This window comes from Apium graveolens, chromosome 9 (assembly GCF_009905375.1).
Source record: "Apium graveolens cultivar Ventura chromosome 9, ASM990537v1, whole genome shotgun sequence".
Lineage (NCBI taxonomy): Eukaryota > Viridiplantae > Streptophyta > Magnoliopsida > Apiales > Apiaceae > Apium > Apium graveolens.
In genome coordinates, this window is record NC_133655.1 from 249,302,592 (window position 1) to 249,320,672 (window position 18,081).

General features: G+C 35.6%; 3 protein-coding genes across 4 annotated transcripts; 1 reads left to right on the forward strand and 2 right to left on the reverse strand.

Moving 5' to 3' along the window:
* Window positions 1-6,982, reverse strand: LOC141684435 (tobamovirus multiplication protein 3-like). 2 transcript variants are annotated; one of them, XM_074489421.1, is made up of 11 exons: window positions 6,755-6,982; window positions 3,397-3,487; window positions 3,011-3,063; window positions 2,832-2,924; window positions 2,665-2,736; window positions 2,097-2,169; window positions 1,953-1,998; window positions 1,502-1,565; window positions 1,342-1,395; window positions 1,106-1,183; window positions 1-468 (listed from the first exon to the last, which is right to left on the reverse strand). In XM_074489421.1, the coding sequence occupies exons 1-11, from the start codon at window positions 6,911-6,913 to the stop codon at window positions 376-378; spliced, it is 876 nt and encodes a 291-aa protein (XP_074345522.1). In that variant the 5' UTR covers window positions 6,914-6,982; the 3' UTR covers window positions 1-375. The 2 variants fall into 2 exon arrangements, with proteins under 2 accessions (XP_074345522.1, XP_074345523.1); XM_074489422.1 differs by having other exon boundaries at window positions 3,431-3,487; window positions 6,755-6,962.
* A 1,087-nt stretch (window positions 6,983-8,069) lies between these two features.
* Window positions 8,070-12,483, forward strand: LOC141684661 (uncharacterized). Its single transcript, XM_074489736.1, has 6 exons — window positions 8,070-8,219; window positions 8,377-8,498; window positions 9,044-9,649; window positions 10,610-11,093; window positions 11,488-11,569; window positions 11,977-12,483. Exons 2-6 carry the CDS (start codon window positions 8,390-8,392, stop codon window positions 12,181-12,183), a joined length of 1,488 nt encoding a protein of 495 aa, XP_074345837.1. The 5' UTR covers window positions 8,070-8,219; window positions 8,377-8,389; the 3' UTR covers window positions 12,184-12,483.
* A 1,737-nt stretch (window positions 12,484-14,220) lies between these two features.
* Window positions 14,221-17,860, reverse strand: LOC141683383 (zinc finger CCCH domain-containing protein 17-like). Its single transcript, XM_074488082.1, has 3 exons — window positions 17,464-17,860; window positions 16,595-16,705; window positions 14,221-16,425 (listed from the first exon to the last, which is right to left on the reverse strand). Exons 1-3 carry the CDS (start codon window positions 17,563-17,565, stop codon window positions 14,521-14,523), a joined length of 2,118 nt encoding a protein of 705 aa, XP_074344183.1. The 5' UTR covers window positions 17,566-17,860; the 3' UTR covers window positions 14,221-14,520.
* Between the last annotated feature and the right edge of the window lie 221 nt (window positions 17,861-18,081).

The window sequence follows — 18,081 nt, forward strand, 5'->3', positions numbered from 1 at the left end:
TAGGCAAAACTGATCTTTTTCTTTGATTTCATAGGATCAAGATGTTGATTTAATTGATTTAGATGCTTGTACAATGAGTATGGAATTATCATCAAAATGACAACACTAACATGACATATATCACAATGTGCTCTCTGTTTGCCCTTCTAAGAAAGACTTTCTGCCTACACCGATATCACAAGGGCATAGTAAAATTGAAGATATCCTGAAATGTCTTTCTACTGTTTACTTCAGTTATCTTTTCATACTTTCCATTCTGCCTTTCCCATCTAAAGGTTAGCTCTTCAGCATCACAAGAAAACAGGTCCATCAAATTGTTCAATAAAGGACCCCAGTACAGTTTACAACATCGCATTCGCATATATTTCATGGTAATCAGCGGATTGGGCGGTATTGTGTGGTTCCACGCTTTGGAGGTAACTTCCTCAAAATGAAAAGGACAAGGCTAGAGGGCAGTATCTCCACCAACTGTAGAAGGTGCCATTAAACAAAAAAAACTGATTTTCCTTGCAAGTACAAATAGGGGACACAAACTAAAAGCAAGACTATGAATTAAATACAGTAGTAATAAGCTTCGATGCCAGCTTGAAACACAATTCTTGGGGGAAAAGTGAATGAAAGGACTGCTCTAATTGGAAGACTCAAACCACCATTTAAAAGGATGGCAACTAGATTCTGTAGTTTATAAAAAACATGATTTATTCTCCTTTTCGTTTTGCTAAATGAAATTTTATAAACAAGACTTTTCATCGTAAAGCACAAGGCCTTTCGAGATGAATACTGAATGGGTAAACTTATGTCGGAATGGACTGAAACAATGGTACATAATGAGTGTTTATAATGAAATTCGCTTGGATACTAGTGTTGATAAAATCGTAATATATGTTTCTAAAATCCCTGCTAGTCCAAGAGGCACAACCATGTTAAGCAATATGCAGACGCTAGCACTAAAATATTAACAAATCCTTTAATGTCCCAAAAATGAAGTGACTGACACACCATAAACATCAACATAATTAAAAGGAAAAGCAGTCACTTGCATAATCATACACTATCTTATAATAAACATCAAAAAGATAACATGTAAGCTAAAACAGATACTCACCAAATAATACACGAAGCTCAGAACAGGGTGGTACAAAACATCAAGGTTAGCAGCTTTATTAAATGCATTAAAGCACATCTACAAGAAAGAAGAAATTCACTAGAATTAGAATAACAGCATTAATCATCAAAAATTTCACACTGATTTTCATCAATAACAGAGTAATTTGAATATCTTAAACATTTAAAATCTTGTGGAAAGACAAAGCAGAAGATGCATTTATCACACTGGCTCACCATTATGCATCTGATGAGGAAACATGTAAAGCATATGGTAGTAAGATAGCCAACCTGCGAGAGACATAATTACACAGCAAGTGGGAAAGAGTAATGTTGAACTGGCATAAAATCAAGACTATATATACATTGTACGTGCATGCTCGTGTGGTTTAGGTACCTCCTGTAGCTTCTTACGACGACCTCTTGATTCCACTGGGAATCGCTGCAACATCAAGTAGAGCCTGTGTTGAAATGAAATTCACAGATTGGGTAAATACTAGTAGTTTACAAAAGATATACATTAATTTAAATATGTGAAAGCAAGCTACTGCCTTCAGGTGACAGTCACTGATGGGTGCATCTGTATCTACTTTTTTCTTTTCTGGAAGAGGGGGCTGGATAAAAGCCCAAAGTCTACCTACATACTAAGTTAATGATCACAAGCAGTGACCGACACTGATCACTCTAGATGACTAAAAATTTCAGTAGTCTGTAATCACTTGGACACCTGTGCCCCTTCCCAGAGCTGACCCTGACTATAACCACGTAAAATTGCATGATGACATGACTGCACCGAGACACAGCTATGTCCGGTTTAATGAATGATTAAGGAAAGAAAAAGACAGTACCTTCCACCATATATAACAAATCCCAACGCCGCAAACAAAGATATACCTGCCCAGGAAGATGTGTTAAGAGCAGCTTTTCGGAGATCAGTTCATAATATATTAATGATACAAAAGTATGATAAGACACCAAAAAGAAGCACTAACCAGCGAAGAACACCTTCGATATGATGACCAAAACTGAGATAGGATACCACCATATAATCAACCACATGACAATCTGAAAGATATTCGAAAAAAATTACTCAAAAAGTTAATGTTTGAGGTCAATGTATGTACATTGTTTATAAATAGCATCAACATTATAACACAAGTCAACAATAGTACTCTTGATGCAGGAGATGAGTTAATAGTCTAAGGGCAATAAGATGTTGCATGAGCAGCAATCCAAAAAGATGAGCCGCTAATCAGAATAAAGTGTAGCCCTGTTTGTGCATCACTGCATAGTTGACTAGCACCATTTCCCCAAATCACGGAGCTTTAATTTCACGATAACGTTTTTATTGAGAAAATGTGTTGTTTGTTCAACAAGTATTCGAATCACTCACAAAGAAAATGTACTCTGTCTAATCACACACTCAACTAGACGAAAAGTGTTACTAGTTTATCATCACTTTATAAAGCAAAAATTAAGTAATTTGTACATACATATCTAATTTTTGCATAAGAACCTGATTAGCCTATGGTAAGCTAGAATAATCATTGGTATATAAACCTGTATGGCATAAATAACACTGTTGATTATCAAGAAATTTGGCCTGAGTCCATCAGTAGATTCATCATGTGCCTGTTTAATGATCAAAGTGACATCAGTACAATTATAATTAACAGTTAACACTACTAACCAACAAGGAAAGTTAATCGTGGTAGAAGTTTAGGTACCTGATAGTATATTTCTGCCCAGAATAAAACTAATAGGGTGTAAGTTGTGAAAAATGCAAGACTTGGCACATCAAGCAACAGATGTTGTACAATCTGAAAATCAACTCATTAATGGCCCAGCTTAGAGATATTTTAAAGGTATAAACCGGTTTCAGATGTTAGTTGAAGAAAGTTCTTACCTCTGGTTGCAAATTTTGAACATCTTGACGGAAAACAAAAACAACGCATCGAACTGAAAAACGAAAACCAACATACGTTAGGAAAAGTAAACAAACAAGAACAAAAGGAAGAGAAAGAGAGGTGCAACTACAAGCAGCGGCGTAAGCAAGTTCCAAATAAGGGGCACATAAATTCATTGTAGTAAAAATTTGAAAACAAAATAGGAGACTCGTTGACTAAATTTACAAATTATTTTATTTGTTGATGCCAAGAAAAAGTAAACCATCTCAGCTACTAGATTTGTTTCTTAACATCTTTAATGTATAGTACTAGTCTCAAAATCCGTGCCAACTGCCCCTCCCCCTTGTTTCCACCACTGACTACAAGTACAGAAAAAACAACAAACCTCCATTGACCAAGAAGTTAAGAAAATGGAAAACCTTCTGAGTTGTCCATCCATACTCGGGCAGTCTTAGCTGTATCCGGAACAATTGTACCTAACACAACCCAAGCTTTAAATTACCATTATGAGAGGCGTAGATAATCACATTGTAGCAAAAAGCAAAAAATTTGCCATAAAAGTGTCAAAGATATTATTAGAACATATGTTTTGACAGACATCTAAGATGCAAACACATAATATTTCATAATTATCTAAACAACTTCAATCAGCATGAGTTTTCTTTTATAAAAATTATACCCTTGAAAAAGAAAATCTTTTCTCTTCCCACTGTCCATCATAATTTCATAATTCCCTCCTAAACTGGCTATATACGGAATTAATATCACATTTAGATAGGATATACATTTCCAGAGCACAAAAAGCTAATTGGATTTGTCTCATAAGCCTGGGTCCATGTGCCGCAGCTGTCGTCAGGAACACGTCGCAGAAGAAGAAGTGTATCCCCTAAATCCTAATAAGTCACTATGACTGACAGCAGTACAGCACAATGAGTAACAGACAGGAACTAGAAACCAATCACCCACCACATCTTAGAAAAAGGCATAAACCAAATATCATCTACCCCGTTTGGGGGTACGTATGAACTGTAACCACCAAACACAGATAAAAAATCGGGAGATTCAAGTGCTGTGTTACAAGTATACAACATATATATGATAGATAATAAATATTTTCAATGTTATATATAATGAATCCATTATTACAACTTTAAGCTTTGGAAAAGTGAAACCAAGTTCATTAATTGAATTGTCCTTAATTTTTGATGACAGAAACCAAATCGTCGAATTCACAAATTAACATTTAGAGATGCTGAGCACGATTTAAAAATATTGATTTTTAAAGCAATTATTTATATCATTATTTAGGAAATGAAACAACTGTAATTTGTTATTAAGTTTGATCATCTTAGATAAGTAGATTATTTGGAATATTCTAGGTCATGGTGGTAGAATATTAAAAGGATTTGTTTCCATTACTTATTTACTAGTATCCTTATCGTTAACACGTCGATTGTTGGTCAGTTACAGGATTTTTACACTGATAAAAGAAAAAGTAATCTCATAACATTGCATGACTTTAATTATTGAATTAAGATTGTATGTTTCCATCCTTTTATGTTTTATTCCATAAACTCTTTTATTCTTGTTTTGTCAATCAAATTGGCATCAAGAACTTAGGTTTTTTTAATGGATTTCTTAATTTCCAGAAGATCTAGGGTTTAAAACGAAAAGGAAAAAATACCGTTCTAAGGCATTATTCATAGTCACTGTTCATCGACACTATTCATGAGAGGTAATATTCATCGGCAATGTTCACCCAAAACAACTTTTATGTGGTCAAAATATTCAAGATTTCAGAGAAATGAGGTAACACCACTAATATTATAGACGGAGTAAAGAATATACTTGTTCTGGTTAATGATTTGGTGGTCACAGACTCAGTGGGTGAAAGTGAAGTGCAAAGATGGGAACCTATTAAACAAATGAGGCTTTTAAAATTCGAAATTGTAAGCATAGAAACCGACACCGTCACGGTGAAACATATTGATTTTTTAGGCGAACATAGCTCGTTAGTAACTGAAAATGGTAGGATTGCGCACAAAGACATGATGTGCCACTGTCTCACTGAACTTGAAGATGACAGATTTCAAAATTTCAGCAATGATGGGCACTTAAGTAAAATATTGATTTAATTTTCCTCTACTTCTTTTATTTAAAAAATAGAAGGAATTGTAATTTGTTATAAAGTATACACACACACACACATATATATATAATTATATATATAATGGTTGTCACATAGGTAAGTCTAGTCAAGTCGTCCATCTCGTCAACTAGTCAATAATTTAATAATAATAAATTAAATATTATATGATTATATAAAACTTATATGTGATTCCTCACAACAAAGTCCAACATTTTTATACGTATGGTATTAGTTACAAAATAGATATGTTGATTAAGAACATCTCTTTATTTCCCTCCTATATATTACACACACATATGTATATGCTGACTACTCATACATATACATAGACTATACATATAAATGTACACCTATAGTTTTAATCACTTTATATGTACATAAAAACACACATTTTATCTACAATTCAACCGAGAGTAAAAGTGAGAAGAAGTTAAACAAAGGGAGAAGAAGACATGCTGATATTAGCATGTTGCATGTCATTTAGTAGGAATTCGAAAAATTCAGTTTTCTCATTTTAAATTTTACACTAGTCGCCCGACTAGTTGACAATTTGCAAGTCGATCCTCTCAAACGGACTAGTCTCGACTAGACAAGCGCCATGACAACAATAATACACACACACATAGATTAACATGAAGTATCTAAACTATGGTAGTAGTACAACAAATTAGAGGAGTTGTTTTCCTTATTAACTAATTCCCTATTATTCAGTTGTTGGTTGAGTTAGGGTTTGGACTCCTATACAGGGATATGCTATCTTTTAATATTAGTAGCATTTCATAACTGGATTGAGATTTCTGTCTATGTGAGTTGCGATGGATACAAATTTCTATTTTCTACGTTTGCCCTCAAAAACTCCTTGGAGCGGTAATTCTTCTACAACTAAATCACTTTGCGGCTAGTAAATTTTCTGCTATAATTTCCACGACAACTTATCCTATCCTTTTAATTTTTTTACTCCACAATTTTTGTTCCCAATACTTGTCATGCATCGTTTCGTATATAAGATTAATATCACAACTATATTGAGATGACAACTTTAAATCCCAAAAATACCACCATTAATGTCACCCCCGAATACACACCTCACATACCCCTACTTACGCCACATGTTACACTCAATACACACCACCGCTCTCAATGCACTCGGAAAGTCAAACCTCTGCTTCCTAAACTTCAATGTGACTCTTACTCTCGCACCATGGACATATTTTTTCACACCACAACATGTGAAGACATAAACTCACCCTGCTAAGTCAAGTTCAAATAACAACCTAACTAAACCCAACCAAACACTCCGCAACGAAACACAAAATGCACAACCAACACATAGCAACACAAAACAAAAGCACAAACCATTTGGTTCTCCTGTTCCAATTTGATCATCTCAGCTAAACCCTTTACACAATCCATATAAATATATATTAATTCATCATTCAGCAACAAAAAAAACACATATATTCATCCAATTAAACCAAGCACAGGCACATAAAAAAACAAGAAAATAAACCAAACCCACAATAAAAAAATCACTAAACTGCACAATATAACTTGAAAACATGATCTAAAATACAATTAAGTGTGAAACTTTTACCAGAGCGATGATAGAGAGGATGCCAAAAAGAGAAGCAAGAAGGTGAAAAATGAAGGCCTGCCATTGTGTCGATTCATTAATAAAAACCCACCAATCAGACGTTTCTTTTTTTACTATTAACTTCATCACCGACGACCAGGTCGCCGGTGCCCGACCCATCGCCGGAGATTTTTTATTATAAGGGAGGAGAATTTTATTAGATTTAGATATGTAAATAAATATAGGTCGAGGAGAGGAACTGAAAATTAATACATTTTGTACATGTTTTCTATATTATAAAGGTGATAAATAAATAGTATTTTGTTTTGTAAATAGGTTTTATTCGGTTCCCAAAAATTACAAGAAATTTTTGTGGGAGAAATAAATATATACTAATATTTTAGGGAAAAAAAAGTCGTAACACGGTTTTAATAAATAAATCGACAAAATATTCACATAATTGAGTCAAATTTTAACATTAAATTAATCAATAAAAAGTTCACATAAATATCTTCCAAAACATTTATTTAAAAAATTAATAATACAAAGAACTATTTAAATTTTATATGATAAATTAGTTAATATTTACTTGAAATTTAAATAATAGATAAATATATAATACATGTAATCTAATACGAATATTATCAATTAAAAATGAATTAAATATTCTAGACTTATAAATATATTAATAGAAATCATACCTATTTTTAATAAATATAATTTTTTTATTATAAATCAGGATTGAGGGATGAGAAGCAGGAAATTGGAAAAGAGTCAAATTGGGTCGGGATGGGAATATCCGAGTCTCTAGGCTCATATAAATATATGATTAAATTAAATTGAGTTTTGCCGTTTTGGGTATGAATTCATTTTTTCCGAGTCCAACTTAATACTAGAAAGGGAAGGCTGAGTTGAGCTCAGTTGAACATTTTTTATTGGAGCTCTACCGTGACATGTTCCACTCTGTGAATTAGTTCATTACACCATGCCCCCCGGACCATGTTTGAGGTCGGAAAGAGGGGGTGTGGGACGTGGGGTTAAACACTCAAACCAGGCCTTGAAATTTAACAAACTCCTTCAACTCTCCCTTTTGTCTCTTTCAAAATTGACATCATTAATTCAGACACATGCATATATAATGCAAGTACCTATACATGCTACTACTACTACTTCCACACTCATCCCTTTCAATAATTCAGTTTCAACACACACTCACTGTGTGTATGACAAAGACATTTTTGTCAACAGGGTCTGGTTGCTTCCTGTAATGAATCAAGTAGAGGTGGACTATCAAAGATTCCACAAGAAACCTCTGCATTTGCAGCTGGTGGGTCTTTTCTCTATTTAACTCTTACTTTTTCCATTGCCAAGAAACTAGAGAAAAAACATTGTATTTTTATTACCCTTTTGGTGATATTGCTTCAAGAAAAGATTTTGAGTCTTGTTTTGGTAAAAAGATCAAATCTTTAATCTCTCAGGTATATGTGTAAGTTATAACCTTATACACTACCCAATTTGTTTTACTGAGCTATCACATTACTTGCATTTTCACTTCAATATGTAAATTCTATTGTATCTTTGTTTCAGCTATCACACTATTATTATCACTTCAATATACCATTCTTTATTGTATCTTTGTTTAGAAAGTTGAGTAGCATGCTAATGGGAGTAGAGAAGAAGGATAAACAAGAAGGACTACAGGATGGAGATGAGCTCAATTCCACATTCTCTTTGAGATCTCAAGGTTTAGAGATTGATGGCACAGGTATATTACTTTTCTTTTCTTTCTTTCTTTCTTTTTTTCTGTCATTTTAGGTGTGTAAATGATATGCACTATGTAGTAATGGGTAATTTATATAACTTGACTTATGATTAGATAAGTTAGATTGTAATCTGGTAGAATTTCTATTTGGTGTGATAAGGTTCTTGTTTTTTTGGTTGGCTTCTGGAGAATGGTGTGGAGAAAGTTGGGATCATGGCAATTAGTTCGATTAAAGTTTGTGCTCCTAATCCGAAAATGCAAATTAATCTATGCAAATTGAAGTGTTACTTTATATGCCATGCCATTACTTGGTTAAATGGGATAGGAAAACGTAAAGTTGGATTTTTAAATTAGTGAACCATATGTTCAAGTTTTTTGCTTGATTGATTATAATGTGATATCCTTTGGAGAGAGTTGTAAACTAGTAATTTGCTTTGGATATCTTCCCTTGGATAATGAGGTCTCTTGATTTAAAGGAACTGACTTTAGTTGATTTATTGAGTTTATGTTGTCAAATTTAAATTGTAATAGTGACTATATGTTGGCAGGACTAGGTGTGTGCTGCTCTGAGAGTTGCAAAGATGTAGATGTTGTAAGTGTTGCTCCTCAGTGTTTGACTTCCACTGCAGTTGCATCATTGGCCATGGGAATTGGTAGCGACCATACATTGAAAGATCAGCCTTTTTATAATTCAAGAATTAAGTTTCAAGAGGACAGTGGCCTTGACAATATAACTTTGTCGTCGTCGGTTTTTGAGTTTCAGAGAGCACAGTGTGGCCTGCAAAGAGCGAGTCTTGCTCCTTTCTTCAAAGCTCCACCTTCCAAATGGGATGATGCTCAGAAATGGATAGCCAGTCCAACAACCAACCGAAATACAAACAGGCAGCTCCATGTAGAGGGTGGTGTTGGAATGAGGAAGAATAATCAGTTTGGCTATGGGAACCGACAAACATCTATGAAAGTTGTTTTAGAAATTCCAGATCAGATGTTGGTCACTTATGAAGAACAGGATACCAAGAGGATGGAACTGAACCCGGAATTCAACGAAGCTGGATGGCGTAATCCTGTTAAGTGGGAGGGTGATCCATATCAAAGTACTGATCCATATAACAACACAGTGGTCACAACTGAAAACTTTCTCAAACAATCAGCAAGTAAGACTCTGGGCACCGATTTTAGTGTTCCCAGATTGCAAAGGCAATCTGCAATCTTGGTCCTTGAATTTTTTTTTTGTCAATAATGGCATTGAATTAATTTAAGAGTAAATTGCAAAGTGGTGGCTCAACTTTACCCGCTTTTGCATTTTGGTGACCGAAATTTCAAATTTGTTATATAGTGGCCAAATATTAGTTTTATATTTCAAAAAGGTGGCTAGGGCCACTTTTTAAAGAACAAACATCAGATTTTTTTTCTCTCAAAAAAGTGGCCCTAGCCACCTTTTTGAAATATAAAACTAATATTTGGACATTATTTTGTAAATTTGAAATTTCAGCCACCAAAATGCAAAAGCGGGTAAAGTTGAGACACCACTTTGCAATTTACTCTTAATTTAATGGCGAATATTGATCTATTTTCATCTATTTGTAAGATTGCCTACAGTTATGGTGAAGGGTCTCGTGTCTGGCAGTGGAACTGAATCATAGTTTTTGTTAGTTTTTCTTACACATTAAGGCGCACATCAATACTTCATGCAGTCGTTACAGAATATAATTGGCTAAACAAACTTGATTTTGGAAATACGGTGTTGAACTTCTGAAAATGCTTATGGTCCCTTGTGCATAGATTTTCTGCTTTATGCGGATTATCTATTATTTCAGTGCATTATCATCTGATTTGGTCTTTGTTGCATAAACTTTCAGCGCACAAAATTTAAATCTGGTATATAAGAAAAAAAGAGGAATACATAACATATATATTGTTGGGTAACAATTTTCTTGACTTAACTTAACTGTACTAGGTTCTATTTAGTTGTGTGATGGATGCTATGTGATGATTTATGAGATGTCCTGTCTGTTTTACTTTTACTAGAGAGGCAGTGGTCTTTCTACTGTCACAGTTGTAAGCAATTTGATAAATAAAAGACATTTACCAAATTTGATTTTTGAGTTATGCAGTTAATCTGAGCCAGCATGATTCATCTATGTCCATCCATAGTGCAACAACAATTATTCCACCCCCTTCAACAACTAGATCAGTATCAATGAGAGATATGGGTACAGAAATGACTCCTACTGCTAGCCAGGAGCCTTCCAGGACTGGAACTCCTGTAAGGGTAACACCTATCCGCACTCCAACCTCTTTACAGCTATCAACTCCAAGAAGAGCTTCATCGAGCCCATATCATTCCAGCAACGTGTCAGATTGCAATAAAAAGGAATTGTCCGAGAAGGAGATGCAAATAAAAACTAGGAGAGAGATTATGCTCCTTGGAACGCAGCTGGGTAAGATCAATATTGCAGCTTGGGCTAGCAAAGAAGAAGAAGATAATGATGCTTCTACTTCATCGAAATTTCTTGAACGGGAGAAACAACTTAAAAATTTGATTGAGACGCGTGCAGCTGCTTGGGAGGAGGCAGAGAAAGCTAAGTGTATGGCCAGGTTGTTTTCTGGAATCCTTGATCGGCTTTTGCCCAAATAAGATTCTATATCCAATTAACTCAAAATACCAGTACATGAATCTTTACTACGAACTAGGGGTCTCTTTCTCTACCACGGATGGTTTTGCTTGATATCCTATATTCTTTCTCCTTATAGTCTTTGGGTTTCGTCAACTTGTTAAATTGCCCCACTGGCATTAGCCAAATACTTGTTTAACTTTTGCACAATTTTTTTTTGTCCACGACTCTTACTATTATATTCTTATGTCTGGAATTCTATTTCCAAAGATAAAGTTACTTGGTGTATATTTAAAGCCACGGATACATACATTTTCCATGTCTGCTTGATATTCCAGTTTTAGAAACAAAGTCACTGATGTTTATTCAATTGCCAGATTCAAGCAGGAAGAGATCAAGATACATGCATGGGAAAACCATGAAATAGCAAAGAATGAAGCTGAGATGAGGAAAATCAAGGTGAGGTGTATGCTTTGCTACTAAACTCTGTATGAAATCAGGACAATTCATATGAAAGGCTGTATTGTGGAAAAAGAAATTCTGAAAAATTCGAAGTTGATCTGTCTCCCTTGTTTTTTTACATTAACTCAATGATTTCCTCGTACAGTTAGAACAATTGCCTACTGGTAATTTTATTTATATGGTAATGAAAGCTTGCAGTCGAAGAAATTAGGATTTCCACATAAGTGTTGGGCAAATGAAAGATATATGAATCCAAGTCAATCTGCTATTCTGCTCATGTAATCATTTAAGCTGTTTAAATGCTGTGAGTGTAATTGATAAGCTGCTGGCTGCCTTCAGCTCTTTCTGTTGAACAAAATCAGTGGTTGAATAAAAGTTATTCTGGGTTTCACATTCATTTTCAGGTCCAAGTGGAGAGAATGAGTACTCGAGCACATGATAAGCTTACGAAAAAACTAGCAGCTGTAAGGCTTAAAGCTGAAGAGAAGCTAGCAGCAGCAGAATCTGAGAGAAACCACCAAAGTATAAAAACTGAGAAGCAAGCAAATTATATTCGCAGAACTGGCCAAATACCTTCCTCATTTTCTTGCTGTGGTTGGTGGCAATCTTAATTTATCAAATCTGCAGTTGTCCCGACTCCTGTTGTACCTCTAGAAACTCGATTTACATCTTGAGATTTAGATTCTTTGGGCATCTCACCTAGTCTATCCTTGCAAGCCATGTTGGCTACTATTGTACCAGTAGCGCAATTGATAGTCAAGAAATGATAAAAAGATGTGATTCCTATATAAATATATAATATATAAAAAAAAATGGTTTATGTATTACTTCACAATATACGCTTGCATAATATATAATGCTGCTTCTCCAAAGTAGCAATATCGTATGCTATTAACTATTAAGATCATCTGAATTTGAGGAAGCAAATTGTGAGTTCTATTCATTTGCATGAATGTTTGGTGATCGAGCTTTCTTACCTCTGCTATCCAGTGATGAAGATATTTTATTCTGTTATATTCTAGGTTAAGATCACATTTTCGTATACCAAGATCAGCATTTAACACCAAAAAATTAAATGATCGTCTCTCTGCGAATTTTTGGAGTTGGGGAATAGCTGTCCATTAAGATAAAACTATTGACTATTACGAAAAATCTAGCCACACCTTCTAACAGTTGAATGTCCAATGATGGAATTCTCTCTGCTGTCTGGTTCAACTTGATTATTTATCAAAGGAGATGGTGATGATTTGTACCCAGAAAATTGAGGATGACATGGCTCCACGGTTAGATACTTGGAGCTTGAATCTAAAGATGGTGGAAATCTCTGAATCTGCTTGTATTTCAGCTATCTTGCACTTCTTGTTTTTTTGCTAATTGTACACACTTTGCACACCCATTTGGCCTTCAAGCATGTTTCCTGAACAACCATTTAGGTATCAAACCAGTGTGAGTGACAGATTGCTGGTACAACAGTATTCAGGCCGTTGCATTGCAGATTAAGTTCAGCACACATTTCTCATAGTAGAAATCGAGGGTGAGAACTAAATAGCTCAATTTATTTGGCTCTGTTTGGATTGTTGTTGAAAGCTGGTGTACTGATTCGAGTATGAGGTGTTTGAAGTGAAACAGATAATTGTTTTGTAAAATTAATAATTTATCTGGTGTTGAAATACAATAAAAGCTATAGGTGGCTGTGTCACAGAGTTGCCTTTAAATTTTGTAAGCTACGAATTACAAGTGGAAACTAACAAATAGTATAGAATGATTTATGATTCTTGAAGCTTTCAGGTAAGGAGCTACTTAATTTGTTTCTTGAAAGATCCAAAAACGTTAATATCTTGAAGGTTTTACAAAACAACCGTGAGTTTAAAGATATCCTCAAAAAGAAAGCCATGGAAGGGGAGATATCAGATTTGACAATCAATAGATGGACCAGTCCCCTACTTGCAACTCGCAAGTTCACAAAACATTGTAGCAGGTTGTCCGACATATTTAAAACGAGACTGAAGTTAGTACTATCTGTTGTCTCGAATCATTGGAACTCAGTGCAAGAACCTTGAGAAACTCAATGTGATAGATGATTCCAGAAAACATTATTGGAAAAATAAGGACTCTCAATCAGACTATCCTCGAGAAATTTGGGACTGGAGACTCAATTTACAGTTGACAACAATTAGCACGCGTATTTTCTCCCCTGCCATTAATCAAGGAGTCCAAGTTGTCTAAGAAACCACGACTTGTTGCTCTCAAAGTCTTGCAAACCGCAATTTAGATGGATTTTGTTAAAAAAAATTGGATATGCCCAGTTGGTTTGGGCTTCTGTTCTTCTACTCTACTCTACTCAACAGCAACATGATGCCAAGTGCTGAAATAATTAAGTGGCTAGGTACCAAAAGACAGAGGTAAGCCCTTGAAGCTGGAAACGATTTAACTCAATAATGAGCCATGCAGTGCACCTTCCGTATTCAGCAACGCCAACTCACCTCTCTGCCCTCCTTTTCCGAGCTTCAACTGGCAGATGTGCACACGACTTTCAAAGGTAACCATTGAGACTGCCACAATGCTTTGCCGGAAGTAGCTACTATGCAACTTAGCACATAATTAAGCAGAGGAACTATTGCAGAAATTAAATGTAGACACGGAGAAAGTAGATGACAGAATTGTTTCTTATTAAAATCTTTCTAAACACGACAGCCATGAGCTTTTCAGGTACATTTGACTGAATGAAATGGCCAAAGCCACAATCAGGATGAAAAATATTTCAACACAATCATAACTCAAGTACAAAGGTAAGTTATTCTATAAAAGTAAAAAGTACCCGAAAAAACAAGATTCAATCGACCTTCTACTACAGTCACAGAACCCTTTCTAATGAGCACTGTGTGATCCAGACAAAATCAGCAGGTTCTGCTCACTCAAGTAATAGGTAAAAGAAGTAACATCTCCTTTCAAGAATACATGACACCCATTTTCTTCGCGAAGTCATCTGCATCATCTTCTTCGTCAAAGTAGTCATCTTCCGGATTAGCATTCTCACCTTCATCTATGTTAATATAGTCTTCGCCATCAGCCTGCTCATCATAGTCAAAGTCGCCCCTCTGATCATAGGCTTCATCCCCAATCATACCTTCTTCAATTTGTAGCTCACTGGCATTCTTTTGTAGAGAAGACTGCCCCTCATTTAATTTGCTATTTTCTTCTGCTACACCAACTGCAGGTATTAATTCCCCATTTAAACGACTTTGATTCACTTGATTGTTGGCTTCAGAAGAAAAGGAAAACTTAAAATCTTTGGCATCAGGGGGTATCTTCATACTTCCTTTTCCTTCCTTGTAATCTCTATCATTTGTAGAACCACTTTCATGAAAAGCAACAACCCCTCCTCTTTTTCGCTTTAAAATTTCACTCAAGGGCTTTGGCCCTTCGAATGATGCATCTCCTTCACCCAAATTCACTTCTTCGGTTTGGGGGTATTTTCTTTTCCCACGCAACAGACTATCACTCATTTGTTTTTCAGAACTCTCCGAAGTCTTGCGAACCTTCAGTTCTGATAGGCTTTTTGGACCACTAAATTCAGAATTATTATCATAAATTAAGTCTCTTCTTGTACTAGACCCTCTTAAGTTCTTCCCGTTGTCAAAATCCTCTTGAACGCTTCCCTTTATTCTGTCCCTAAGCCTTCCCAGAGGCCTTTCTGGGGATAATCTCCTCAGATGCCTAGACCTGTCGGTTTCTCTCTCGGAACCAGGATTAATTCTATTATTAGGAGACATTGATCTACCTGGAATTTTTATTCTTCCACGAAGACGACTGCTGGCGTCATACACTGGTAATTGGTCCCTCCTAGAAGCTCGAGGTCTCCGATCATCAGCATAATTGTCACGGGAAGGATCTCGGCTAATAACCGATCTTAAACCATTATTCCTCTTCTGCTTTGATAAATGATACCGCAAGTCTGACCCATCAATTTGGCCTGGGCTATCAGCTCTAGGGTACCTCCTCCTTTCTAAATTAGCAGATCCTCTTACATTCCTCTCAGATGGGTCATACTGCCCATGCAGGCGCTCAAGAGAGTCATAACTACGCGAATCACGATACATATCTCGGTCAACACCACCCACAGAACCATAATCAGCAGAACGTCCGATATCATACACATTAGCTGCAGTAAAATTCATTCCATCATGACCTGTGCTACCAAATTGATCTTCATCAGGATAATATTCAGAATCTCTAATTTCATCATCCACAAGAACATCAAATCCAGGTGAAGGCTCCCTCGAGACCTCGTCAGCATCTTTAACATTCAAATCACTTTGATCATGTACTGTATGAACCTGACTACTACGATTTAACCTGCTGCTAACCAAGTTCCCATTACTGGACGAATGAACATTTCCTCGACTGTACCGAGTAAACTCACCATCTAAGCCTGGAGCAATTGGTTTATTACCACTAACTGAAATTTCATTTCTCAGCGGAGCCTTTCCCAGTACAGAACTTGACTTCATCTGTGGTGGAAAATCAGTGAATTTGGGGGCATTAGCCTGTAAAACCTTCTGCTCCTGAGTATGCTTTCCAAGACCACCGAAAGTTTTTTTATTAACTTGAGATTCAGAAACTGGTGTAGCTCCTGCAGACTGAGCAGCTTTGTGGTTGAGACTAAGAGAGTAGGGTGAATGCATAAAGGGGCACATATCACCTTTCATACAGTAGCCCTGTTGAAAAAAAATGCAGGGGACTGCTTGTTTACTGGGCACATTGGGCCCCTGAGCTGCAACTGGTACAACAGTCTGAGATGGAGGTACAGAATTTACAGCAGGAGTAGTCACTTCCAGTAATCCATCTAGAGGCTGAAAATAATTATTATAAGCATATTTAGACCTACTAATTTAGATTTTACTTAGGGAATTACAAAAAAAATCTATTTCTAAGTTCCAACAAATTTAGTCCAAGTCACAACTTCACGAATATATCATATATATAACACAGAGGAGTAACAAGGACATGTAGAAGACTTACCGGATGACGGAAAGCACATTTTGGGTTCAAGCAATTGCCATTCAACCAGTACCAGCAATCCCTGGGGTTAAGACGTGCAATATCACTATGACGATACTCGCATTCACTTCCCTGTAGACAAGGAAAATATAAAAAGATTTAATGCACCATTCGACATTCATAAATATGATTCAACACTGTGTTAATAAAGTAGCTGACTTCTCGTGCAAAATCTAAAGCATTTGCAGAATGCCCCATATGCAACATTGTAACTGACAAATGTCAATGGATAACAGTACTACATCCACAACCCTAAACTCAAATTAAATACGGATCTCAACGAACATGTAGACAAAGTAAAAAAAACTACACTGCAAAAAAAACAATAACATGTGTGGCAGTAAATTTCAAGACAAATATCATTTATAGCTACTAACGGTAATAGAATCTGACATTATCTCCTTTGAATTTCAGTCAGAACCGACAAAACTACAAATCAGTGTTATTAATAAAGAAAGAATATATATTTCTTTCTCCGACATGAATCATCATCAAGAAAAACATCAACTTTCAGGTAATTAAAGAACCCCCTTTTGGCACTATCTAAATAATAACTGAAAAACAAATCCCACATTCCATCTCGACGCAATATAATGCAAAATCAATGAAATTAAATCACTACATCACCCAAAGCAGCCTAAATAAAAATAACCAACAAATTCATCACAATTATAGACTACACAAACAATCTATTATCAATAAATTCACAAAAAAAACAAGAAATAATACATCGGTGATCTAAATCAATTGCCACAATTGAGGAACTTAATATAACAAATTAAAATTAAAATTAAAATTTACAAATTTTTATGTGGGGGGGGAGGAGGGACCTTTTTGCAGGTAAGAGGAGAAGCAAGAAAGTAAACACAGTCAGTGTTGCGTTTGAGAGCTTCTTGTTGAGCTGGAGGCTCTGATTGTGCACCTCCCAACATGGCGGCTGATTGATCAAGATCTAGGGTTTGATGACTTCTTTTTATTTAATTATTGATCTACAACATAATAATTATCAGAGAGAGGATGTGAGGGAAGGAGGAGAATGGATATAAAATTTTGTGTGTGTGTGTAAATTTATGTTTGTATGTGTGGATCTGAGCTCTGAGGTTCGAGGAGGATGTGGGCGTGGGTCAGTTTAGTTTAGTTTGTGTTGGGAAGGAGAGATGAGGGGGCTTGTTAAACAGACAGCGTCATACGTTGTGGACAGGAGGGGAGGCCTCTGCCTATCTATCATCTTATCGGGCCCTAAACCCAACACCCTTGCCTCTTTCTCTTTCCCCCCATTTTGTTACTTCAGTTTATTTTTATTTTTGGTAAACATTTCCAAATGAGCTTTGTCAAAGTCATCAAAAATATTTGGGTTAAAACTCAAATAAAATTATTTAAATATTTTTTAGGAGTCAAAATTTTAAATAAATTAAACCAAAAATTTAAGTAAATTAGTAGTATCCCAT

Bases quoted from the DNA above. Each gene is read 5' to 3' on its own strand.
- LOC141684435 (XM_074489421.1), bottom strand. From the start codon at position 6,913: ATGGGTCGGGCACCGGCGACCTGGTCGTCGGTGATGAAGTTAATAGTA. The intron at 1,999-2,096 runs GTTAGTGCTTCT...CTTCCTGGGCAG, and splicing joins ATCGAAGGTGTTCTTCGCTG to GTATATCTTTGTTTGCGGCG. The intron at 1,566-1,952 runs GTACTGTCTTTT...ATTTCAACACAG, and splicing joins TTTGTTATATATGGTGGAAG to GCTCTACTTGATGTTGCAGC.
- LOC141684661 (XM_074489736.1), top strand. From the start codon at position 8,390: ATGCTAATGGGAGTAGAGAAGAAGGATAAACAAGAAGGACTACAGGAT. The intron at 8,499-9,043 runs GTATATTACTTT...ATATGTTGGCAG, and splicing joins TTTAGAGATTGATGGCACAG to GACTAGGTGTGTGCTGCTCT. The intron at 11,570-11,976 runs GTGAGGTGTATG...ATTCATTTTCAG, and splicing joins CTGAGATGAGGAAAATCAAG to GTCCAAGTGGAGAGAATGAG.
- LOC141683383 (XM_074488082.1), bottom strand. From the start codon at position 17,565: ATGTTGGGAGGTGCACAATCAGAGCCTCCAGCTCAACAAGAAGCTCTC. The intron at 16,706-17,463 runs GTCCCTCCTCCC...CCTTGTCTACAG, and splicing joins CTCCTCTTACCTGCAAAAAG to GGAAGTGAATGCGAGTATCG. The intron at 16,426-16,594 runs GTAAGTCTTCTA...AATTATTTTCAG, and splicing joins AATGTGCTTTCCGTCATCCG to CCTCTAGATGGATTACTGGA.